This window comes from Marmota monax, unplaced genomic scaffold (assembly GCF_021218885.2).
Source record: "Marmota monax isolate L192 unplaced genomic scaffold, Marmota_monax_Labrador192_F-V1.1 WCK01_AAM20220418_F8-fsc00201, whole genome shotgun sequence".
NCBI classification, from domain to species: Eukaryota; Metazoa; Chordata; class Mammalia; order Rodentia; family Sciuridae; genus Marmota; species Marmota monax.
Window position 1 is genome coordinate 1905681 of NW_026695150.1, and position 26750 is coordinate 1932430.

General features: G+C 40.8%; 1 protein-coding gene across 1 annotated transcript; it reads left to right on the forward strand.

The window, feature by feature from the left end:
* Positions 1-5427: 5427 nt before the first annotated feature.
* Serpinb11 (serpin family B member 11) lies at positions 5428-26517 on the forward strand. Its single transcript, XM_046428228.1, has 8 exons — positions 5428-5519; positions 13479-13664; positions 15184-15243; positions 16392-16520; positions 17828-17945; positions 22547-22689; positions 23328-23483; positions 25618-26517. The coding sequence occupies exons 2-8, from the start codon at positions 13497-13499 to the stop codon at positions 26020-26022; spliced, it is 1179 nt and encodes a 392-aa protein (XP_046284184.1). The 5' UTR covers positions 5428-5519; positions 13479-13496; the 3' UTR covers positions 26023-26517.
* Positions 26518-26750: the final 233 nt, after the last annotated feature.

A 26750-nucleotide genomic window follows, 5' to 3' on the forward strand; every position in this document is an offset into this window, starting at 1 on the left:
ATTCCATGTGTTCATTTTTTTTGTATATAAGAAAGCAATGAATTTTGCATATTAATAAAACTTGATTTTTGGCGTATTTTAATACTAAAATCAGTCAACAGGGGAGTAGACTACACAAAGTGTGAATATTGAGAAGTTCTTTGGGGACCACCAATATAAGAGGCCACCATGGAAAAATGGAGAAACTGTGACTGGGCAAAGGGGAGGTAGGGGAGTGAAGGGTTATGGGTCAGGAAAGATGGTGGAATGAGATGAACATCATTACCCTAGGTACATGTATGACTGCACATATCCAATTGTGTACAATGAATCAAAATGCATTATGCTGTCATACATACCTAATTAGAATAAATAAATTAATTAAAATTTAAAAAGAGGCCACTATGTCAGAAAAGTAATTTATATGCATGAAACTATTATAGAACCACAGGAACCTACTTCTGTTCATGGCTGTGGTGATGAGGAAGTTCTACAAGAAATATTGGAAGTCATCTTTAGTGTGGGCAGAGGGAGGTGTTGTAAAGTTCATAAAGCTCCTTGAAGGTGTCATTAAGGCATGGTAACTTTCTCTTAGTTTATAAACTCTGTCCACCCCCAAACTATTATTATAGTATTTTAAAAACAACTGTAAGCTTAACACCACTTGAAAATGTCTTTTAAAATAATTATTTTGAAAAGGAAGACTACAGTAGAAAGATTGGTCAACTTCATTTCAAGCCTTATTTACAGACGTGGTCAAGACCGTGGTGTTGGCAGAATGAAGCAGAATGGAAAACGCAGAATAGAGCCACAGGAAGATGCTCAGCAGATTAGTGACAGAGGTACAAAAGCAACTCATGGAGGAAGGATGGCCTTTCTAACCCACGGGGCCGGAGGAGTCGGAATCTATAGGAAAATAAGCAAATGGTCTTCCCTAAAACTCAGTGCACCAACAAACACAGCAACAGTGAAAACTTGATCTAAACTTCACACCTCATTCACGATGAACTCAAAATGGACCACAGACTTAGGTGCAAATATAAAAGTATCAAACTTTCATCAACAAAAAGATAGGAAAAGATCTTTGGGAACTAAGGCTAGGCAAAGAATTCTTAGGCTTGACACCAAAAACTTGAGGGATGGAAGAAAAAATTGATAAATTGGACCATACCAAAATTAAAAGCCTTTTCTATGTAGAAGACCTTGTGCAGAAGATAAAACTACAGGGTATCTGACAAAGGACAAGTCATAAAGAATATTGAAAGTCTTCTGAAATATCAACATCATGAAATAATTCAATTAGCAAATGGCTCAAAAGTCATGAAGAGACATTTCAGCAAAGAAGTTGTGAAAAATAGCAAATAATCACATGAAAAATTTCATTATCTATTAGGGATTCAAATGAAAACTACAGTTAGCTATCCCTACTCACCCATCAAAATGGCAAAAATTTAAGCATAGTGACAGTCCCAAATGCTAGGCAAGGATATGAACTGTGTCACTTGCTCATTAGTGGTGGAATACAAAATGGTACACGTATTCTTAGAAAAGGATTTGGCAGTTTCTTAAAAAAAATTCAATGACCATATGACCCATCTTCATTTGTAAGACCCACAAAATGTAGACAACCCAGATATCATTCAGTCAGAAAATGGTTAAATATTCTGTGCTCTATCCATACTATGGGATAACACTCAGACATAAAAAGGAATGCAATAATATATGAAGCAACCTGGATGCATTTCCAGAAAATCATGGTAGGGGAAAAAGAAGCCAAACCCCAGAGGTTACATACAGCACAATTCTATTTATTTGACATTATTGAAATGACAAAGTTAAAAGAATGGAAATCAGATTGATTCAGATTGATTAGTTAATGCCAGGCTCTAAGAAGGTAGGGTGGAGGAGTGGGAGTGGCTACCAGAGGGTGGAAGAGGAAATATTTTGTCTCTTGACTTTGTTAATGTCAATATCCTGGTTGAGAGTTGTAAAATAACTTTATGAGATGCTACCCTTGAGAAACACACAGGAGTACACAGGATCACTGTATTATGTCTTATAAACCTATGAGTGAATCCACAATTATCTTAAAATAAAAAGTTTGATTTAAAATAGAACACTATTGTTGATGTATTCTTTACATATAGTGAAATGCTCAAACACGTCAGGTCATTCTGGACCCAGGGAAGCCATACTCCTGTCAAGAAATGAGGCATTTCTGTTGTTCCAGAAAGTTCCTTTTCATCCTTTCTTAGCCAATCCTCCCCAAAGATAACTATTCATGAATTGTTATTTTATGATGGTTTTGCTAAAAAGTTTGTGTCTTTTTTTGTAACTCAGTGTGATGCATTTGAGCTTCATCTGTACTGTGTGTGTTTGTGTTTTGTTCTTTTTTGAGGCTGAGTAGTGCTTCACCACATGGTGCAATGTGGTTTCTTCATGTTTTTTCCTCTTGGTGGGCACCCAGTGTGTGGCTCTTATGTTTAGAGTTCTACTGATGTTCTTCTAAAAGACTTATAGTGGGCATAATTTCAATTGTCTTAGAGAAGTACTTTGGAGGTATTTCTAGATCTTAAGGTAAATACATATCAAACCTTGTAGGAGAGTTCTGGTTGCTCCACACCCCTGTCAGTTTGGGTTGGTCACTGTGTCACTGGCTTATTCTCATGGGTGTGATGTTATGTGTCCCTGTGGTTTTAGTTCAAGGTACTCTAATGACTAATGGCATTGAGCCCCCTGTGTGCTTATTGGCCATCCACGTGTTCTTCAATGAATTTCCTGTACAAGATATTTGCCTATTTCTGTATCTGTAACTTTTTGAGTTGCATTTTTTTTGTATATTCTGCACACAAATACCATTTTTAAATCTGCATTGTGAATATCTTCTTCCAGTCTATGGCTTGTTTACTTCTTAAAAAAATTTTTTTTAGATGTCGATGGACCTTTATTTTATTCATTTATTTATATGCAGTGCTGAGAATCGAACCCAGTGCCTCGCACATGCTAGGCAAGTGCTCTACCACTGAGCCACAACCCCAGCCCCTTGTTTACTTCTTAATCGTGTTTATTGATGAACTTTGCAGCCTATTTTTATGTGCTTAGTTCTCTCTCAGTTTATCTTTTAGTAGGGAATTCCTCTTGACTTGCCTGAGAAAAATTTCCAAGTGTAAAGACAAGGTAAGGAGGCCCACGTGAGACTGGAAGCATCCACCCTCAGGGACATAGAAAGGTTCCTTATTGTTAAAGGGCTCTCTCTCTCTTCATTCTGGAAAATATAACAATGACATTGTTGATTATTTTTCTTGGATATGTGCCTTACACATTTTCTTTCTTTTTTTTTCCACATATAGTTCTTTGTCAAAGGCTTGTCTGACTGAATGGAAAGTGCTCTAGGTATTTAAAAAAATTATTAGTTTTATATCATATGACTTACTTTAAAAGAATTGCCTTATGCATGGGAAAGTAAAAGTTGAAGTGTTTCATTGAGAAAGTCCTGTTTTTATTTTAATTTAATTTAATTTAATTTTTTTTTTATGTCTTGGCAGTAAATGATGAAACTTTTGCAAAAAATGGAGGTGGGTTGTGGAGATCACATTCCAAGGATCTGGAGACCTGAGAGGTGTTGACTTTGCAAGCCACAGCAAAATACCCTTTGAAAGTGTCGTTCTCACTTTAAATTACTAATAAAGTGTGGCTCCAGCCCACAGCACCTGTGGAGCCCTCCTGGACCCATGGGGACGAAAGCCAATAGAGAACTGCTTTCCCTGTTTTCCTCCTGGGTGGAAAGCAAGGTTCCTTGGAAGGTCTGAAGGCCCAGGTGCCAGAGCCTAACTTAAGCACAATCATGGCAGTAGCCTTCCCTCCTTTCCTGATCCACCTCTTTCTCTCCTACTTCTATTCCATATGATCATGTTCCAAATACATGACCCGAATGTAAGACTCTGTCTATGGGTCTTCTTCCAAGGAATCCAGGTTAGGACCTTAGGGGAGGAGGAGTCAATGGGAGGGTAAACAGAGGCAAGAGTGCTGGCCAACGTACACCCTCCCATCTGAAAGAAGTAAGTGCCTCTCCAATAGGGACAACAGAGACAGGATCCTGACCAAGGACATAAAGAGTCTCTTTAATCAGCCTGATACTTACGTAGAAAGAAAGTTAAGAAATTTATGTCTCTTCTTATAGGATTTCAGGAAAGATGAAAACAAAATCAGGAGGTAGAGGATTAGTTTTCAACAGAGGATTCGAACCTCCCCAACCAAGGATGCCCCAGTGGGATTGGGGGATTGGCTCATGTCAGAAAATACTTCCTGGGGCTGGGGATGTGGCTCAAGCGGTAGTGCACTCACCTGGCATGCGTGCGGCCCGGGTTCGATCCTCAGCACCACATACAAACAAAGATGTTGTGTCCGCCGAAAAACTAAAAAATAAATATTAAAATTCTCTCTCTCTCTCTCTAAAAAAAAAAAGAAAAGAAAATACTTCCTCTCAACACAAAGAAGGGACTGGAAGGTGGTGAGCCACTTTCAGTTCCATGTGGTTGTACAATTATTTTTATGAGAACCTGGGGGCTCAGTGGGTCTTAGTACTATAATTACCATAATTTTAGATCAAAGTTTCTGGTTCTTGTGTTTTGTAGAATGGTTGAGTTTTGACTGAGGGCAGACATATTGCATGCTGAGAAAGAAGAGAAAAATCTGTGCCATATGGACTTTCCTTCATCACAAATAGTGCAGTTGGCCCTCACAGCTTAAGGCTGGAGGTGGTGTCCTTCTGGGTCAGCTGGATTGTGGACAGACTGGCCAGGGGAAGTGGGGCTTTACTTCTGATGCTGTTTCTGCCTCTTGCACGTCCCAAAGAGTTCTCATGTGCAGCTCTCACCCCACCCCTCATTGGTAGTTTTTCTCCCCCAGTTCTGCAATCTCAGCCTGTGGGTAGTAGAGGCTTGTTCTACCTGCCAAGGTTTTAAATGGAAACTACCGAATAACTCCAGGTGAACACAATTTTGTGTTCTTTTTAATGGGACAGGATTTGCCTGCTGGGGGGTTGCCGAAGTGCCACATGTAAACATATATATGCTCCCAGGAGATCTTGGGATCAATGTGCCTCAGGCTGGGAAGCATCTGTCACAACTGAATCCTTCCTGTTGAGTAGCTTTGTGTCATGTACAGGGACACTGGCAATCCCTGGAATCCTGAGTATGGCATTGCCAACGTGATGTGCCGATGTGGTTCTCTTTAGAAAGAGCCTATTTTTCTTGCATCAGGGCTGGGTTTGTCAACGTTTCCCTATTAGTAAAGCAGAAAGAGGGTTAGAACTTCCAGCTTCTCCAGAGAGCCCAGCCATCCCTCACAGTGGCTCTCAGGGCCCTTGACAAGCACTTCCTGTTAGGGCTGGGCTTTGTGCCCAGCAGGTGGGGAGTTGAGTCACTAAGGACACAAATGGAAAGGGAGGGGCCAAAAAGTGAAGGCTTGCATTTCCTTGAGGGACACAGCTCCAGTCCAGCCTGCCAAGCTGTCCACTTCACCATCAGAAAGCAGCAAAGGTAAGGAGAAGTATTTCTGTCATTTATCCTGGTTGAGCTTATTGTCAAAGGGGAACCAATAAAAGCAAAGTAAGGCCCTTTGACATGTGAGCCAAATGAGGGGGAAGCTTATATTTTAATAAGTGTGGCTTTTGTTGATTCCTTTATGAATCCATGAACACATTGGAATATCCTTGATAATGTGCATTTTAAAATTTTTGAGGCGGGCTCACTTGATTTCAAATCTCTGATTTGTTGAGTAAAATGAAAATCCGTGGATATTTTCTAGTTAATAATAATCCTTATTTGAAACAGAGCTAGTCATGCATGGCTATGTTTGCTGTAGGATGAAGCCTCTCTTGGTTCCTTGAAGGATCTCATCTCCACTCAGTTGGCCTTATTAATCACCATGTGTTATAAAGAATTTCTTTATTTTGCTTGTTCTGTGTTTTTTTTTTTTCTTATGGCTATAACAGTAGTCTGTTAATATGTGTATTTTTGCACATGGGCATAAAAGTCTGAGGGTTTATGTTTGAGTGATGTGGTGTGCATTTGGAAACTTCTATTATTTCTAAGACTGAGCAAAAATTTAGAATGCTTGAAGGATAGAGAGTGAGATAAAAGGATTTGCTCTGACTTCTGGGCACTAAAAAAGCTGTCACAAGACAAGAGTCCTGTGAATGGCTGCCTTCTGGGTTTTATGAGGCTGATGTCTTAGGAACATTTGGAGATGTTTCTCCCCTAGAACTAACCTAGACCTTCTGTCCCCAGCAGTCCTTCAGTGTCAGTATCACCTGATGAGATAGGTTCCCTTCCTCACATTTCCTGGAGAGCTGTGTCTCTTTTGGAAACCTCTCTTGTAACCCAGAAAGTCTCCAGCACCTTCCTTTCCCTACCTCTCTCCCATAGCAGCTTCCTGAGGTCACGTTCCTTTTGCTTGGCAGAGAATTTTCTTACCCCCAGAAGCAGACAAAAAGGTGCAAAGGAGTTTTCTATAATTCATTCCTTGTCTGGGAATTCAAGTTGAAGCTCACCAACTTTTAGGACACTCCCAGGTTTCTCTCCCCACCTGAGTGGGACCTTCTCAGGGGTCCATTCAACTCTGATAAAACTCCATGTGCCTTGGGACTTCTGTTTACTGTGGGGTTCCTCTTCCATGAAACTGACTAGGTAATACAGATCAGTCTAGAAGCTGTGGAATATTCAGAATGTTGATTTCTCTAACTGACATGGATTTGGGGGTGAATGTGAGAACACTGATAATTTCTTGGGAATATTTTCCCTGCCCTCAGGGAATGGTCAGTCCTGTGAGGAAGACCAATGTGTTCAATGAACCCAAATCTGCATGGTACATGTGAAGACAGTAAAGTCTAATGCATAAGCTCAGTGGAATATAAGGCTGATATTGGGACTCTGTGTGAAAGATTTCTTCTGCTAAAAGGTATAATTTTGCAATATGAATAGGAACCATAGACGCCCTCCGTGCTACACTGATGACAGTTAAAACTCCATCTTGCCAATAAGCCTGCTAATTACCAAAGTTCACAGACTAATTCTAGTTATATATTTCCAATGATATTTTAGAAAAACTTGAACCTAAAATCTTCCCTTTTTTGTGAGCTGAACTCTTGAAGATTCGTAAGATCTGTGAAGTAAGGAAAAATAATAATATATTCATTAACTATAAAGTTAACCTATTAATGCTCTAAGTCTTACACAAAATTTCTTCATTTTTCTGGCAAGACACTGTCATTGATACAAAGGAATAGTAAACAGTGCAATAAAATCATCATTTTATCTCAAAGAACAACTTATCTTACTAGCATATGGCAGCAGGTGGGAGAAACATAGATTTGAGAACAGATGGACCCCTGTTGGGATCCTCACTCTTTGACCGCACATGACCCCTGCAAGCCCTTGCTGTCTTCTCTGCAGAACTGCAGAAACATGGCCCACCCCACAAGACTTAAGACTCCTAATGGTACACGTGTAGTACTTGGGCCATTGCAAACTGAGTGATTCAGTTGTTTCCTTTACAAAGAAATTCTTGAATAGGCGTGTACATGGGTGTGTATGAGGATGTTCATCACAGCACTCTTTGTGATGGTGTAAAGCAAGAGGCCATTTAGGTGTCTGTGCCTGGGAGTGGACAGACAGAAATGGGCAGGAAGCACAGGAAGGCAGTAGTCAGCAGTCACAAATTATGTTCCCAGAGTCACATGGACGCATCTTAAAACATAGTACTAAGTGAAAAACCATTTCACAGAAGCTCATTTATGAGAATTAAAAGGGAATAAATTAAGAAAATTGCTATTTTTTAAGAACACATATAATAAAAGGATATGATTTAAACAAAAGCAATGTCTATGGGGTGGAGGGGAAGGAGAATGAAGTAGGCCCAAGGCAATAATCTAAGGAGAGAATGGCCTTTGTAGTTCAATGATGGCTTGTGACAGAAGAAAGGAGTGAGATTACTAGAGCCTTCTGCACTTGCAGTTATAAAAAATATAGACAGCAGACAGACAGACTAATAAAAGTGCTGGACATACCCTAGAATGTGTATGTCCAGCAGTACAGTAGTGTATTCCAAAGTCTAGTACTATATTCCAAAGCTTTTTCTTAGGTAATAACAGGGCTTCAATGACATGTGTGGACAAGCTCTTTTACAGTAATGCTATGACATAAATTTAAGAAAAATAAGTGTACATTTACTTGTGTATTTGAACTTGCCTTCAAGAACATGATTCTACTAGCTAACTCCATTTATTGTGATGCAGAATATAGTATGAAGAGTGTCCAGCTTCGACAGTCTTCATTATTGGGTGAACATTCATTACCAAAATCACTGAACAAAGTCAAGGACACTGATATCATTATGCACATCACAGAGAACTATATTGAAATTAATTTGAATGACAGAATCCTGCTAAAAGAATAGAATTGCATTTTAGTGAAATAAGATTAGCAAAGTCCTCTGTTATACCTTTAAAACAAAACAAAAACAAAAACCCAAAACATCAAGAGCAAAGAAAAGTATAATCCAGGTTTGGATTAGAATAACCGCTGGGCCCTATTATACTCTGCTTGGTAGTCTGACAACTGGAATGTGCAATATCCGCTCCTTAATGATAATTTTAGGGCAACTGGTTTTGATTACAGGGATGTGCGAGCATCATTTCCACCTTACACATGCCATGGGTCGTTATTTTGGAAGTCCAAAAGTGACACACTGTTTTTGGGGCTCACTTTGTCTGACACTGGATGCCCCTGCTCTCTTCTCCCTCCCCAGGTCTGAAGGCTGGGCTCTGTTAGCTGTTTTTGACAATCAGGGCACTGCAGCACTGTTTTGGTAAGAAGCATGCCACAAATACCTGAATCAGTGACAAGTTCACATTCCAGAGAACACACCTCCCATGAGCTCAGCTCAGATTTGCACTGACCCATGACAAGTTAGTACCTAGAATAGACATGCACAGGTGGGGACCAACACGGGTCATTTGTCATAACGTCCAAGGGAATGTAGGCCTAGACTCAGGTTCTATAAAAGAGGGCAAAGCTGTAACCTAGAAGGTCAAAGGTAAAAGAGTGAGATATTTTCAGGTTCCTGGGAGACTAAATAAGAAAACATGTAGCTGACCAGGAAAGCGTGAATGTGGGGGAGGGCTCATTGGCCTTAGTGAAAGGTACCTAAAGAAATTCTTAAGATGAGTTGGGATGCTTCAGCTGCCAGTGCCAAGACACCCAACTAAAATGGTTTATTTAAAAACAAGGAAAAGCTTTCATGTGACGTGACAAGAAGTCCCAAGGTCGGGCAGAGCCCAGGTTGCTCATCATCCTGGATGATGTGTCATTGAGGACTCAAGGTTTTCCCATCTTTTCTCTCTGAGATGCTGGGCATCCTCTTGGCTGGCTATCTCATGGTAGCAAAACAGCTGCCACAATAGTAGTTGCATGTACATGACATGACTCTGAAAAGAGGGCAAAAGCTGGTGGGTCTCCTGTGGGTCTCCTCTTATCCGAGAGAGGCTTTCCCAGAAGCCCTCCAGCAACTGTTGCAATAGTTTTTATTGGCAAAAAATTACAGCTCTTCTGAGTCCTAAACCAGTCACTGACCTGGGAGACAGATGTCTCAGTTGGGTTAGGCCAACCAAGGCTTGCTCCTGGGGGCCGAGGAGGGTGGAGCCTTCTCTGCAGGTGTGACCTTACAGAATCTGAAGGAAAGCAGGTTCTCAGCACAGAAGGAAAGTTTGAGGGGAGGGCTGAAGAGTGGACAATCCACATTTTTTTAAAGCTGTCTAGGGAAGAATTTAAGGTATTTAGAAAGAAGAAATACCCATCCAAGGAAGGGAGGATGGGAGAGAATTCCAGTGGTGGCCTGTGGAGCAATTTGAGGGTGGGAGGTGGGGAGACTACTGAGAAGAGAACCCTAGGAAGTCATTCAGAAGGTCAGAGAGGAAGGGGAGGGGAGGGAGCATCCTGGACTGAACTTCTGGTCGGTCTGAACTTCTGCCTAGCTGCATGGGGGCCCGCCACACCATGAGTTGTCTGGTCTCTCCTAAATGGGGCTTGCTGAGCGCCCAAGGACTCGTCCTGCCTGCCTCCCGCCACCGTTTTGACTTCCCGTTTCATGTTTTTGTAACAAAGCATTTTCTTGGGTGTCTGAGTCCCTCTTCACGCCTTTCCTTCTGTAAGGAGCTCTTTTCTGACATGCACACACCTGGGTGAGTCTGATTTCATTCTTCAAGAGGCAGCGGGCACCTCGCCTGCTCCAGGTCTGTCCTACCTCTCAGGTTGCTCTGTGCCCCTGCCTCCTTCTCCCTCAGCATCACTGCGTAGCATCACATTGACCAGACTGAAATCCCCTCCTGTGCTTCTTTCACAGGTGCTTATCCTGTGGCTGCTCTGTGGCCAGCATTGGTCCAGGTGCTGGAAGAAAGCATAAGGGCAGGGCTGTGGCTGTGGCTCAGGGGCAGGGTGCTTGCCTAGCATGTGTGAGGCACTGGGCTCCATCCTCAGCACCGCTTAAAAGTAAACAAATAAAGGCATTCTGTCCATTTACAACTACAAAAGAAAAAAAAAGCATAAGGGCAAAACCTAGCCCTTGCTCTAATAAAAATGACACCCTGGAGGAAGTGGGTCCAACAATAAATACATACATAGTCAGTCAGTCCAGTGACATGTGACATGTGCCAGAAGAAAATGAACATTGGGGCTCTGGTGGAGAGATGGTGGCTGCCTTCTCAAACTGAATGAATGATCAGGGATTCTTATTAATGAGAACATGTCACCCAGAAGGAATGGAAGGAGGTGACATGGCTCATGCAGGGTGAACTGGTGGGAGAATGGTAGGGAATGAGGTCTGGGAGGGAGCTGGGGCCAGCCTGGAGAGCCTTGCTTACCATGGTAACCATTTTGGTTTCTTCCCTGAGAGGAGGGAAAACACAGGGCTTTTGAGTAGGGGAGAGCATCTTTTAAAAATATCACTCTAGTTTCTGTAGAACATACCATGGAGAGGGTAAAGAGTGACGTAGGCAGCTGGGTGACTATTTCAGTACTCCAGGAGAGAGTGGAAGGTACCTTTGACCAGGGTGGTAACTGAAGAGTGTGAGAAGTGGGCAGAGGGTGGATATTTTTGAAGCTGAAGAAACAGGATATTTTCATAGATGGACTGTGAATGAGAAAACATTTAAGGGTGATTGTTGAGAGCCACAGCCAAAGGGGCCCCAGCAAACTTCCAGCTGATTGGCTCACAGAGGCCCCAGCAAACTTCCAGCTGATTGGCTCACCGTGGCCCCAGCAAACTTCCAGCTGCCAGCTGATTGGCTCCTCTCCGGTGATGCTCATTGGGCTGTTTCCCCCGCCCTTTCAGACCATGGAGCTGTTCATTGGGGGATTCTTTTGGCTCCGCCCACATGGCCCAGCCAATCGTCCTCAAGAGCGGGAGGAGTGGGGCTTGAGAGGCTCTCCAGAAGCCGGTGGTGGCAGTTGGGCTCTGAGGGAATTCCTGAAGCGCTCCTGTGGTGTAGCGTGTGTTCTAAAAATAATGCCATAGTCTGGCTGGGCACAATTCACAAGCCACTTGTCAAGCAGAAATGAACTTTATTTTTAGAACACACACTGTACCACAGGAGCGCTTCAGGAATTCCCTCAGATCCCAACTGCCACCACCGGCTTCTGGGGAGCCTCTCAAGCCCCACTCCTCCCGTTCTTGAGGCCGATTGGCTGGGCCACATGGGCGGAGCCAAAAGAGTCCCCCAATGAGCAGCTCCCTGGTCTGAAAGGGCAGGGAAACAGCCCAATGAGCACCACGGCAGAGGAGCCAATCAGCTGGCAGCTGGAAGTTTGCTGGGGCCAAGGTGAGCCAACAGCTGGAAGTTTGCTAGGGCCCCTTCGGCTGTGGCTCTCAACAGGTGATCCCAAGCTTTTTAGCCTGAACAAGTAGAGAAGTGAAGGTGCTATTTACCAGAGGAGAGACTGGGGAGGGGGTGTTCATTTCCGCACCTTAGGTTTGAGAGACCTATTAGCCACAGAGCAGAGAGTTTGAATGTGTGGCTGGCTGGATGGTCTGGAATTCAGGGGCAGCATAAATGCAGGGGCTCAGAGCATATCAACGTCATGCAAGGCCCAGGGCTGGATGAGGTCAACTTGGATCTGAGCGTGAATGCAGGAGAGGCCCAAGATCTGAAGCCTAATCCATCATGCATGGAGGTTGAACGTGGAAGGAGGTCCTACAGAAGACAGAGGAGGCGGGGTGGGACCAGGAGAGAGGGTCAGCTGAAAGTCAGGGCCAGGAAGCACCAGGCTCCTGAACAACAAGACTTTCTGGGACAGAAATGATTCTTTTTTTTTTTTTTTTTTTTTTTTTGAGAGAGAGAATTTTAATATTTATTTTTTTTAGTTATCGGCGGACACAACATCTTTGTTTGTGTGTGGTGCTGAGGATCAAACCCGGGCCGCATGCATGCCAGGCAAGCATGCTACCGCTTGAGCCACATCCCCAGCCCCCAGAAATGATTCTTGATCACTGTTATTTCTGTAACTCCCTACAATTAGCTCCATTAATCTTGGTGTAGTGAATAGAATAAACTCTTCCTTCCCAGCATGCTCGGTTCCTAAGGTAACACATGTACCAGGTCATCTTTTCTATCTCAGCATTCCTCTTCATTCCTCAATTGCCACTAACATGGTCGTGAGCCCAGGATTGGGGCTCTGATCACCTTCCTATGGTGTGGCCCACTTTACAGTGTTGCCGCACTTTCTTGGAGGAGTACAGGGAGTGAGGTCTATCAAGGAAATAAAAACGTATGACTATCTCACAACGAATCCCACTATTATGTGCAACTATAATGGACCAGTGAAAATATGTGCAGAGAATTTTGCCTAACACTACATTATTATCAGATTATTTGTGCAAGCATGACTGAGACGGAGGCATTCCCCTCCTATGAGGCTGCAAAATTGTCAGTCTAGTGGGACAATATCTTGTTTGGCTGAGTTTGTTTAGTTAAAGAATTTTTCTGCACGAATTCCAGGCTGAGGTGTTTCCTAAAGCGTGGAAATCAAGCACAAAAGAATCCAATTCCCCATGCTCTTTTGCTCCAGAACAATCATAGATCATTTTTTTTTTTTTTTTTGGTAAGAGTGAAAAGACTTATTCAAGTGTGAAGAATAGAAACAGAACTCTTGCAGGGACAAGTGGGGGCCATGGAGGGATTGCCCTACAGTTCATTCTTCCATGTTCACAAGAGATGGTGAGATAGTGTTGAACCGTTGGCTGGAGGATAGTAGATCTATTCATTAGAATCTAAAACGAAGTGAATTCCTCCTTGTAGCATTTGCTACTTTTTCAGAGGCTGTGACAGGATGTATACGTTTTCCTGAAGCCGTGAGATCAGACGCCTACATTCATGACACGTATAACCTGAACTCCGGGTATCATCAAGTGATGTTCTGAGATTGTTTTCTCCTTCCTGTTCTCAGGCAGAGCTTGGTGTCAGAATGGGCTCCCTCAGCACAGCAAACGTTGAATTTTGTCTTGATGTGTTCAAGGAGCTGAGCAGTAACAACGTAGGAGACAATGTCTTCTTTTCTCCACTGAGTCTGCTCTCTGCGCTAAGCATGCTCCTCCTTGGTGCCAGAGGGAACAGCGCAGACCAAATAGAAAAGGTAAGGAACGCGTGGGCAGTTTCCCCTGAGCCTCGTACTGTCCACGTGTCCCCCCCCTCCCTGTCCCCTCTGCTCCACCATATGACTTCTATCTTTATGCAGAGAGAACTGCCAAAACATACTTGGGCAGATCATGTTCTTAAAAAGGGAAAATGTCTTATGTAACAGGATACACTGTCATGCAAATAGTGTGATCCATGCATCAGATGGTCTCTTCCTTATTGTCAGGGGTGCGTTTAGTCAGCTTTGTGTCACCATGACCAAAATACCCGACAAGAACAGCTTAGAGGAGGACTCGTTTATTGTGGGCTTGTGGTTTCAGAGTTTCAGTCCATAATCAGCTGACTCCAGCTGTGGGCCTGAGGTGGGGTAGAAGATCACTGCAGAAGAGCTCAGCACAGGGAAGTGGCTCAGCTCAGGGCAGCCAGGAAGCAGAGAGAGAAGGAGGCACCAGGACAAAATATAAACCCCAAAGGCACGCCCCCAGTGACCTGCTTCCTCTAGTCACACCCTACCTGCCTACAGTTACCACCAAAGTCAGCAGTCCCTTCTAATTATTAATCCACCAAATGGATTAATCCACTGATATAGGTTACACTCTCATTTCACCTCTGAATATTCCTGCGTGGCTTAACCCGTGAGCTTTTGGGGAAAACCTCATATCCCAACACAAGTGGTGTCACAAATAAGTCTCTGTGGTTTACTCTAGGGATTCCTACTTTCAGTGATTTAAGTGTGATAGAGAACATATGTACTTTTCTTATAGAGGAAAACATACTTTTCTTAGAGAAGTTTAAACAATTTGGTGAAACTTACTGCATTTTAGAAATTAGTAAGTTTTAAAAAATATTCGTTACTACATTTCTTCATCACAACTCCATGTAGCAGTTAGGCAGTGATATCCCCATTTTACAGACAGGGAAACAGACTTGGAGGGAATGGTGACTTTTTAGGTTTCATAGGCTAATAATGGTGATTTCCATATTTATATATATATATATATATATATATATATATATATATATATATATATATATATATAATTTCTGTAAAGTACCTAGAGAAGAATATCACTTAATAACTCTTAAGACACTTGCCTATCTTACTGTTGTCCTCTTATCTTACTATTGTCTGTGCTGGGAAAATGCAATGCTTTGCCTTGCCCCAGATGGGCACCATCCTAGTTAAATGAGCCAAGAAGAATAGGAGAGGGAAGATGAGACTAGCGCCTAAGAGCTCAGTCCCTGGAGCCTCATGGACAGTGGTCTGGAGCAATGCCTTGACCTTTTGACCTCAGTTTCCCTAGTATAAAATGGGGACAGTAGAATCTACTCATAAAGTTGTTGGGAGGGTTAAATAACATATGTAAAGACGACCCAGGACTTCAGATGAGACATGGCATCTTTAAAATTTGGCTATCACTGTCAGTCTTGCTCTGAAGTGAAAGAACAAATACAGCTCTCAACTTTCGTGGACTCTTTTACTTTTGATACTGATTGATCCCGTTTTCCTTTTCCAGGTGCTTCACTACAATCATATTGCAGAATTCTTGAAATCAGAGTTCAGGGACTCAGCTGAGGTATGATGATGTCATTGCTGAGCTGTCAAATGCACCTTCACATCAGAGCCCCAGAGAGGCTAGTCCAGGGCTGGAGAGCAGCACTGTCTCCTTGGTCCCTCCTTCACTGTTTCTGATAACCTCTGCAGCCTATTTAACACAACGATAATGACAGTGATGACATTACTGTTATTAGTAATAACACTGTTATTACTAATGATGTTAGTAATATTAGTCAAAGCCCCCAGATTTGACGATTGCCTTCATTCTCACACGCTTCTGTTCTGTGCTTCTTGTTGAGTCTGCCAGCCTTATCTATGCAGGGTTAGAATTTTTCTGCTACTAAGGAAATTGAGAAAGGACCCTGATGCTTTGCCATGTAACTACAGACTGGGCCTGAGGTTGTCCCACCGACATGCTTTGGGACAATGGTCCTTAGTTCTTTCTAATAGGAGCATCGGTTTTGACATCAAAATTATATAGGAGTCCCACATGAAAGTAGTTATTTGGTACTGCTTGAGAATATACATAAATGCATATAGATTCACTGAAAACTTGCTTCAGATTACCCAACTTATTATCAGGAGACCAAAGCCATGGCTTGGGACTCATTGCTTCAGGGAATATAGGCCTCAACCCTGCAGGTCAGTGAGTTCTTAGCCACCTTTCAAATCATCAAAGCTGTAAGCTTATCAGAATTCCATCACTGAGGGACAAATGAGGGTGTTGGAACTGTCCAGTAAAGGACCAAAGTGTTTCATTACGAAGCACATAGAAAATTGAGACCACAAAAAGAGTGTGGCAGAGAAGAAAATTGAGTCTATAAGTTTAATATCAGTGACAAAACTTGGATTATGTCTCTGAACATATCACTAAGATCTCTTTATTCATGGAAACTCCAACTTTTGAATTAAACCATTAGAGCCAACTAGTGCATACAATTCTCCACACAGTCTGCAAATAAAGTCACAGTTTGGTGAGATTGTGGTGCTAAAGGAGACTTAAAAAAATTAAAAAAAAATTTAAAAACCACTTTAAACCTTGTATTCCCTGCCCTGTTCATCAGAGGCAGACACCTTGCGCTCCAGGTACTGTTTTCATGTTATTTATGACACTCCAATGGCAAGAAATCAAGCCACTTGACAAATCACTCTGTTTATTTCTATCAGTGCAGTCAAGCGGGAAGGCCGCATTCCGAGTTTGGACTCCTCCTCTCTCAAATCAACCAGTCGGGCACTAACTACACCCTCAGCATTGCCAACCGACTCTATGGGACAAAGGCAATGGAATTCCATCAGGTGAGCCCATCTGGCATCCTCTGAATTTCATACAATGAAATCTATAAAGGATTATTTTTAAAAAAGGCATTTGGCATTTAACTGTAAGAGATTGAATTTGAGCTGACCTAGGGTTATAGAGACATGATTTTATCAAAACTCTCATTAAAGTTGTGAAACATCAAATAAAAATTCTTTACCACTGAAAAATCTCTAAAGCTGTCCAAGAACCAAGGTAAGAGATGAAACAAAACAGTATGGCTCCAGAATGCCAGCATAGAGGGGGTTTTGGAGTGGGGAGTCAGTTAAGGAAAGGCTGGTGTCTATGCAGAGGCTGTATTCTTGGACAGTATGTTACAGGTGAACAAAATAGTGAATGCCTTCAGATATTGTTCATGACATTTTCCGTAAGTTTCTAAAATGTCAGTTGTCTACTTTAGATATTATTAATTTTATATAGGATGATTTGTGAAGAAATTCATACACACACACACGCATGCACACACACATGCACACACGCACGCACCCTGTGCGAAGCCTTCTGGTAGATCTCAGATAAGGAAGTCATGTGACCACTCTAGTTATTGATTTTCTCATCTATAATATGACAGCAGTCACATAATCACTCCTGTTTTTTCACTTTGAAGCAATAAGTGGAGGGATGGTGTGAAATGCAATGTCATTTTTGTTTTGAGTGTTTTCGAACCAAGAAAGCTGATGATATGACAGAAGCAACAACAAGACATTTCTGAACATTTTTTTGGGGAAAGGTTTTGGATTTTTTTAAAGTGTATTTGTTTTATTAAAAGTAAGTACCAGGACTGGGGTTGTGGCTTAGTGGTAGAGCACTCTCCTAGCATGTGTGAGGCCCTGGGTTTGATCCTCAGCACCACATAAAAATATATAAATAAAATAAACATATTGTATCCAACTACAACTTAAAAATAAATATTAAAAAAATAACTAAGTACCAGCCAGGTGTAGTGGCACAGGCCTGTACTCTCAGCTATCTGGAAGCCCGAGGCAGGAGGATTGAAAGTTTGAGGCCAGCCTGGGCAACTTAGTGAGATCCTGTTTCAAAACAAACAAACAAATAAGTAAGTAAATAAATAAGGGTCCAGGATATAACTTAGTAGAAGAGTGCCCCTGAGTTTCAATCCCCAGTACTACCCCAAATAAATAAATAATAAAATAAAAAGAAGCACATATGGATTTTGCTTTCTTTCAAACTTGTATCCGCGAACTGCCTTCATCTCTGTTGGGACTTTTGAATGTGTTTATTTTCTTTGTCCTTTTTTCCTGTCATTGGGCTGTACTTTCTTTTTTAGCAATATTTAAGCTGTTCTGAGAAGCTGTACCAAGCCGGCCTACAGACTGTTGATTTTGAACAGTCCACAGAAGAAGCGAGAAACACCATTAATGCTTGGGTTGAAAATAAAACTAATGGTAAGGATGAGTCACATACGTGTCCACAGACTTTATCTGTGCTGTGTTGATACACTTCCTGGGTCAACGTGCTAACAGGGAGGCTGAGCGGGTCCAGGACCGGAGAGACAGATCAGCAATGAAGCACCGGGGCCATGTTCAAAGGACTCCTGACAATCATCTGCCCCATGGCTCTGAGAATGAGAGTGAATGTCACCTCCACTTTAGAGAAATGGTTTAAATTCTGCAGTTTATTTATTTAAAATCAATATTTAAATATTTAAAATCAAATCTCCCTTTTGCAATTTAAAAACCTCTACCTATTGTTAAATATTACTTTAAATTTAAAGTGGCACATTACATATTTGATGCAAAGATTTGTTCATTTTTTCTATTTAAAATATTTAAATATTGAAACCAATCTTCTGGGTAGCTGAGATTACAGGCCTGTGCCATCACACCTGGCTTGTGCCAGAGATTGATTAATATTTAAATAATTAAATATTATTAACTAAATAATAATTATTATTTAATTAAATACTATTTTTTATTAACTAAAATAATTAAATAAATTAACTAACTAAATATTAGCTAAGGAAAGACTTAAGGATACACAAAGGTAGTGAGAATATATAACGCACCCTTGCTCACCATCCCTCAACTGACCGCTGATCACCAGTGAGCAGCCTTGCTGCTCTGTACTGTCATCCTGTTCCTTCCACTTCTTTCATATGATTTTGGAGTAAATCCCAGAAGTCACTATTTTTTCTATGCTTATATTAATTTTTTTCTCTAAAAAATGTAGACTTTAATATGACTACAACACTATTATCAAATCTGCAAAACTGAAAATAATCGTTTAATATTAATAGATATTTGAGACCAGCCTCAGTAACTTAATGAGGCCCTCGGCAACTCAATGAGGCATCAGCAACTTACTGAGACACTGTCTGAAAAGAAAAAATGCAATGGGTTGGAAATATGGCTCAGTGGTAAAGTGACCCTGGGTTAAATCCCCAGTACCAAAAAATCAAAAACCAAAAAACAAAAATTCTCCCACACACTTATAGAGAAGTAAACTACTGTATGTATGCTATTTGATAAATTCTCACAAAGTAAACACACCCATTGCCACACCAGGTCAGGAAAATAAAACATTAGCTACTAGGAAGGGCACCGCCAAGAACACCGCAGGTCCCCTCCCAAAAGTCAACCCCGTTTCCTCCCTGTGTTGACTTCTCCCATTTCTATTACACAGAAGTTCTGCCTGTTTTTACAGTTCATGCAGTTGGGACCACAAATATGTTTTTAATTGTTTTAGTCAATATTTAGCTTGTGGTTCTATGCTGCATGCCTTATTAATATTCATCAATGTGTATTTCATCCTCTGAATATCCCAAGTATATTTATTCATCCTGCTGTTAATGAATATTTGGGATACTTTTAGTTTGAGCAGTTATAATTATAGTTATATTAGCAATTATAAGTAGCACCCCTAAATGAATTTTGGTATATATCTTTTTGTATGCGTACGTATACAGTGTGGTTGGGTACACACCTTGAAATGAAATTGCCGTTTGTGAGGTAAGAACACACTTGATTTTAGTTAGTGCCAAGCATTTTTATTAATTAGTTGCATCAATTTACTTGCGTAAGCAATAAATGGGAATTTTATTCGTTACTGGTCCATGCCCAAACTTAGCATTATTAGTCATATTAATTTTAGCCACTCTATTTATTTTTATATTAATTTGTATTTCTCTTATGAATTATATGGTCAAACACTTTTTAATTTGCTTTACATTTTCTTTTGTGAAGTGCTACTATATCATGTACAGATGATTTGCCTACTTTTTTTCTTATAAAATTTTAAGAGTTCCTTACACATACAGGATACATATGTTGTGAGTGACTTCCAGCATTTTGTACTTATCTTTTCTAATGATGCTTCAGATGAATGGAATTCCTAATTTCAAAGGAATAAAATGTATCAATCTTTTCCTTTACAATTGCTGCCCTTGGGTTCTGTTAAAGAAATCTTTGCTTACTCCTAGTTCATGAAAATATTTTCATATTACAATTTCCAGATGCTTTATGGTAGTTTAACTGTATTTAAGGTTCATTTAAAAAATCATTCCCCTCTACATGGACATCTAATTAGCATAGCACTATTTGTTAAGAAGAAAATTCTTTCCTGATTGCACTACAACGTAAGCTTCATCACAAATTAGAGGTCCATGTGAGTTTGCTCCTGGTCTCTATTGTTACGTTTGTCCATGTGCTTATTCTCATGACCATGCCATGATTGTGGCAGCTCTGTAATGAGTCCTCAGGGCTGGACGGGGAAGTTCTCCGGCCCTGCAGGTCCTCTTCTAGGGCTGCCTCTGCTAAACTCTATCCTTTGCATTTTAAAATTAGCTTGTCATCTTTTATCCTCTATACCACTTGGAATTTTAATAGAAATCACCTTGAATCTATAGAGTTGGGGAGAAAAGATATCTTTTTTCAGCCTCCAACCTATGACCATGACACTTACCTCTATGTATCTAAGTTCTTTTTAATTTCTTTCAGTAACATTTTGCATTTCTCTATCTTGCAATCTTGTGCCTCCTTTGATAAACTGCTTCTAAATATTTGAGAAGTTTGTTGAACTTTAGCTCAGGTCAATTATTATTTGAAGTGTTATTCTTTTAATAAGAAGTTATATTTAGGTACTATAATCTGGGTATGAGTGTTCATTGCTAATGATTTGGTCAGACTTTCTAAGTGAACATAACTAAGGAGTATTCACTTTTTTATAAAAATGAAACATCATCTCTTACATGTGTTATTTATTATAATTCAGATTCATGGGATTTTTACTTTAAATAAATCCCCCCTTGTATACCCATTTCTCTTATCTCATGTCAAAAATACCATTTTATAAAGTCACTAATATTTTTGCACACTCTCTTCATCCCACAATACACACAGTTTCCAAATGACAGTACTAATCAAAACAAACAAAAAGCAATAGCTTAAGATTAAAAAAATTCAGTTCTTTTTGTCCTTGAGTTTAATACCCCTAAAGGTGTATAGTGGAATTACCTGTTGAAATAATCCTCTATGTGGTTATGCCATTGACTCATGATACTATTAGTTCCTGAAGTCTTGAAAGTTAGGCAATCCCTGATGTGAGAAGAAATTGAATCTGAATAATAAATTAAAATTAGGATCAAATGAAACCAGATTAATTAAAATAAATTAAAATTAGGATCAAATGACACCAGATTACTGTTAGAGCTATATTTACTTGTGGAGAGCATGTCAGCAACATAAAATTCTTCTCTGAGCGTAGGGCCATGCTTTCCAACATATATGTATCCCATTTCATCTCTTAATAGTGAAGAGCTCTCAACAATACCTTCTTTGTTGATGGACTCACAGATCTTATTCACCTTTTGTAATAGGTGACCAGATTAAAATATGTATCTATCCAGTTTTTCTTATTAAGTTAGAAAATGTTTATACATTTTTCGATCCTTTAATTTACTTAGCACATAGTGCAAAATGTGTTTTATCTCATGTACCCACTCTGATCTGCTGATAGTGTCTGCTCAGGAACCCTGAATTGAGAAAGAACCTGAGCAAAAGTCTATCATTGAAATGCTAACTTCAGGACAGTAGGGGTATTTTTCTGTTTAGTTTAATGTCATAGCCTTGGTTTGGTTTTAGTGTATAGAATAGTGCTTGGCACATGCAAATCAGTTAAAACTTGTTTAGAATGAAGTGAATAAGGTTCTCTGCCATGGGTATGCATTAGGGAGCTAAATGTGGATTTATTTAGAATATTATTGCTATCATGCATTCATATGTTTGTTTATCCAGTCATTCAGAAATACATTTTGAGCATTTCAGTTTAGATATTTTTATCATATGCTAGTTATTGTGTTAGGCCCAGAAGTTTAATGCAAATTAAAGTCTTTGTCACTTAGATTCTTAGGTTCTTAGATATGTCTATGTTTCCTACTGTATGATAGATTGTATTCCAGAAAGGTTTCATAGATTGCAATGCACTGAAATTCCCCAAGATGGCATCACGTTCAATTTTGATCAGTATATTTCCAAAGCAAGCAATTCCTGATATCTTTTTATAAGTTCTCGATTTTCAAATATGCATTTATTTCAAATGCTGTTGTATATTTGTGATATACTAATTCTAGTACATTGTAAGAATAAGTGATTCTTTTTAAATACTTAACTGTTTGCATGTAGTGAGGTTCTGGTAAATATAAAGGATGCTAAATAGTAAAAACAAGCCACAATACATTATTAAAGAATTTTCTGAGTAAGCAGTAATATATAATAATGCATTGGATATAACTAGACACAGGAAAAACTGACCCATCATTGAGATACTAGCTACTCCATGGACACTATCTTTTGATTAGAAATAGCAAAACCTTCAGTATTCATTAAAATAAACTTCCTTTGACAGGAGTCTATGGCCAGATGAAAAAGTTCTGCTGCTATCTCAAGTGTACAATAAGCTTAAGTAATAGATGCACTTTCTTGTAACTATTCAACTTTATTATCAGCAAGTTCAAATCCAAATACAATTATCTTTTTTCTTTCGCTACAAGGAAAAATTAAAAACCTCTTTGGAAAGGGCTCAATTGACCCTTCCTCTGTAATGGTCCTGGTGAGCGCCATATATTTCAAAGGACAATGGCAAAATAAATTTCAGGAAAGAGAGACTGTTAAAACCCCCTTTCAGCTAAGTGAGGTAAGTGTTTCATTTTCAGACTGATGGCAAATTTTGGAGAATGTGATATCATTTAAGGTCAACTGAGAAAGATTTAGTGAACATACTGGGCTAAGTTTCTGTCACTGCTTTTTCTATAAACTTTTATGTTTTCCTTGTTAAGTGACAATACCTTTCTCATGGGGTACCTAACAAGCGTTTAGACACTGAGAGTCCCTGGAATGGAAGACACCTATTAATTTCCTAATATTCTATTTGGGCATTCTTTGAACATACCGAGATTACTTTCTCTAACAGCACAATAAAATTACCTGTGCTGTTTTTCTTCTAGAGAATCCCTCTAACTGGATTAAAAATGAAATTGACATTATGATTTCATTTTCCCAGATTAGTAGAAACTGGGTTGATTTTCAGTAGACTCGAGTCATCTATGGGCATTAGAACTACTCATCTCTAACTATGACTTATTTTAAAATAAAAATAATCAAATAAACTGTGCACATAAAAGTAATAAAAGGATATACCTAGTGTTTACACGCCAATCCTGCCTTTGAAGTGTTAATGTAGATATATTCATGATACATAAGGAAAGCAGCATACATACATACCTATTCACATATGTAACTGTACTTTCTAGTTACAATCTTTTCTTTTAATAGGATAAAAGTGTCATTGTGGAAATGATGTATCAAACTGGAACATTTAAGTTGGCCTCCATCAAGAAGCCACAGATGCAGGTCCTTGAGCTGCCCTATGCCGGCAACAAACTGAGCATGATCATCCTGCTTCCAGTGGGTACAGCTAACCTAGAACAGGTAACACACAAGAGCACCTGCCTGCAGCTAGAGCAAGAGCGCCCCCCCACACACCCTCCTGCACTCACCCTGTATGGCATGATGCTTTACAGCCAGTCACTGATTCATGATCTGGGCTCAGCCCGATCACCCCAGGAGCTTTGACAGGAAGGGTGCAATGACCTTAATCCTCGGGTAGGACAAGCTATTCTTAAGTAAAAAGGTACATGGGGCAGAGTGACACACTGTACAAATACACACACATATGAATCTTTTGACACTTGGGAGACGTGATGTTTTTAGTCCACAGAAATCCAATTAAGCTGTCTTACTACCGGGGAAATTACTACAGTATTTCTAATTCAATTATAGGATCCTGTTTTTAACATTCCTTGTTTTGTGGGGAAATGAGTGCTATTGCCTTAAAGAAGAGGTCATGGTGGTGGTAGGAGTTTGGGTCCAACCCTTGTCCCTAGCTGCAGCCAAAGGTGTCCTGCACAGGGGGGCCTTGGAATGACCACACCTCCTCCCCCAATCTGACTGGGACAGTTCCTTAGGAAGACAGGTGAAGCTTTGGGGGCCTGCAGAAGTTCATGGTCAGTCAGCGAGTGTGGGCTTGAGGTAAAAGCAGGTGGGGGCAGAGGGCAGGGAGGGTTCCTGAAACACATGGGCTGGGGTGTGTGCTTTCAGTTTGAGAAGTGAGACATGAGACAGGCACAAGTCCACAGGGGACAGTCGTGAGACAAACACAAATGTGGCTCTGGGAACAGGTGGACCTACAGGTGTGGCCAATTCAGAAAGAAACAGAATCCAGGGCCTGTGGTCAGCTGGGATGGAAGATATTTGGAGGCACATAGCAGTTTGGAAGCAGTTTAGATTCTGCAGAAAGTCCTGTGGGAGTAGAAAGGGTCTAAATTAGAATAGGGAGCTCAGAGAAGGTTTCTGGAGGATAATTTCAGGGCGGGCCTTGCCAGATGAGCAGAAGATGAACAGGCAAGGTAAGGGGACCCAGCGTGCTCCAGGCAGAGCAGAGAACATGAGCAAATGCCTTAGAAGTGTGAGGGTTTGCCAGGCTGGGTGTTGTACACCTGTAATCCCAGTGCCTCAGGAGGCTGAAGTAGGAGGATCACAAGTTCAAAGCCAGCCTCAGCAACTTAACAAGGCCCTAAGTAACTTTGTGAGACCCTTTTTCAAAATAAAAATATATAAAAAGGGGCTGGGGATGAGGCTTAGTGTTTAATTGCTTCTGGGTTCAATCCCCAGTACCCCCTAATGCCCACCCCACCCGAGAAAAAAGTGTGAGGGTTTTTGTCATGAGATCATGGTAACTTGGATTAAGGCAGAAAAAGAAAAAGTAAAGGGATACTTCAGGATAAAAACTACCTGTACTTTATGAAAGATTTTATATGATTAGGGCAGGAAGTGATGAAAATGCTTTGAACTCTTGACTAGGAAAATGGGATGTGACACTTTGGTAGCTTGGCCCTGAAGGAGGGCTGGCTAGAGGGTCTCAAGTGCCCAAGGGGAGACATTCCAAGGGTCGACAGAAAATGATGAAACTGGATAGAGAATGAGAAGTCAGGGTTGCTGAGTCTTCTTCTGGAAGCCTGAGCAGATGTGGAAGGTGAAGTGGTTGGTAGTCGCATGAAGGGTGTCAGGTTAGCACCTGAGTTCAGTTTCAGGAGCATCCCAACAAAAAATGAGGGACAGGAGGAGATGAAAGCTGTCCCAGTGGAACAAGAACAAAGGGACCTGGCATCTTAAAAGCCAAATGAAAACCAAGTTCCTAACGAGGGGTGTGATCAACTACTTCCCATATGCAGACTGAGAAGAAGTGGTTGAACTCATCCAGGAAGCAGACACACAGGGACTTCAGGAACAACCCAGAGAGAACTCTAGGTGAAGCCTAATGCCCAGGGGATCGGGGGTGCACACGGGAAACTGCAGGATGAAATACAGACCGGAGGTAGACCAAAGGGAAGTGAGGTTAAACGCAAGACTGTTTCTGGAGAGGCAGCACATGAGCATGCTTTCCAGGTAGAGAAGAAAGCAATGAAATCGAACCATTCCTATTGAGAATTTATTTAAAAAAATGTATTTAATGGAAAGCCTGCATGTTTGGCTCAGGTGGGCTCATCTGTGCTTTTTCTCTCAGATAGAAAAGGAGCTGAATGGCAGGACGTTCCAGGAGTGGACCAGCTCTGCTAACATGATGGAAAGAGACGTGGAAGTTCACATCCCCCGATTCAAGCTCGAAATCAAGTATGAGCTGAACTCCCTGCTCAAATCCCTAGGGATGACCAACATCTTCAACCAGGCCAAAGCTGATCTCTCTGGGATGTCACCAGACAGACGCCTCTACTTATCCAAAGTCATCCACAAGTCCTATGTGGATGTCAACGAAGAGGGCACGGAGGCAGCGGCAGCCTCTGGGGAAAGCATTGCTGTGAAAAGACTCCCCATCCGAGATCAGTTTGTGGCAAATCGTCCCTTCCTGTTCTTCATAAAGGAAGTTTGTACCAATATGATTCTCTTCGGGGGCAAGCTTGCCTCTCCATAAATAGAGGGGCTGGATGAGGCTCAGGGACACAGAGGAGGTGTCAGGACAAACAGGTGACTGCATCTGCACCTCACATTCCTCTGTGCCTCAGTTTGCTGTTCTGTAAAATAGGTCTAGGATCTTTTCTAGCTCATTCCTGAGTTGGCGAAACTAAGGCTGTGGTCACCATGGAAGAAAAAACGTTTACACAAAAGTTTTCTGGCTTTTGTTGTTGTTGTTGTTGTTGTTTTTTGAATCTTTGGAGCCTTGTGTGAGTACTACCCAGGTGACATGATCAGTCAATGAGAAAACAGTTAAAAGCTTAGATTCTCTTGACTTGTTTATACTGGTAAGATTGTGAATAAGTGACTGCTCTGCCTTTAGAAAAATAGTTTAAGGGCTTCTACTTTGGATGGATTTTTAAATGTTATAATTTTCCTTGCTGTTTAAAGATAACATTGTAAGTTTCAGTTCAGAATTCTGTATTGACCATAATAAATGCATGAAATGCCTTAAGCTCTTTGAAGACTTATAAGCAGCAATTAAATAACTTATAAAGGGAGATTGTGAATAAGACCAACTCTAAGTTGGAATTTTTGGCCAAATCATTGTTAGGTACCAAATTGGATGACATAGTTCTTCCTTTGAAAAAGTCATCCCATGAGTAAGAATTCAGAAGAGCAAAAGACAGATACCAATCAGGTAGTCTGACTTTGGAGAAAGCCTCCACATTTTGTGCCCAAGATAAC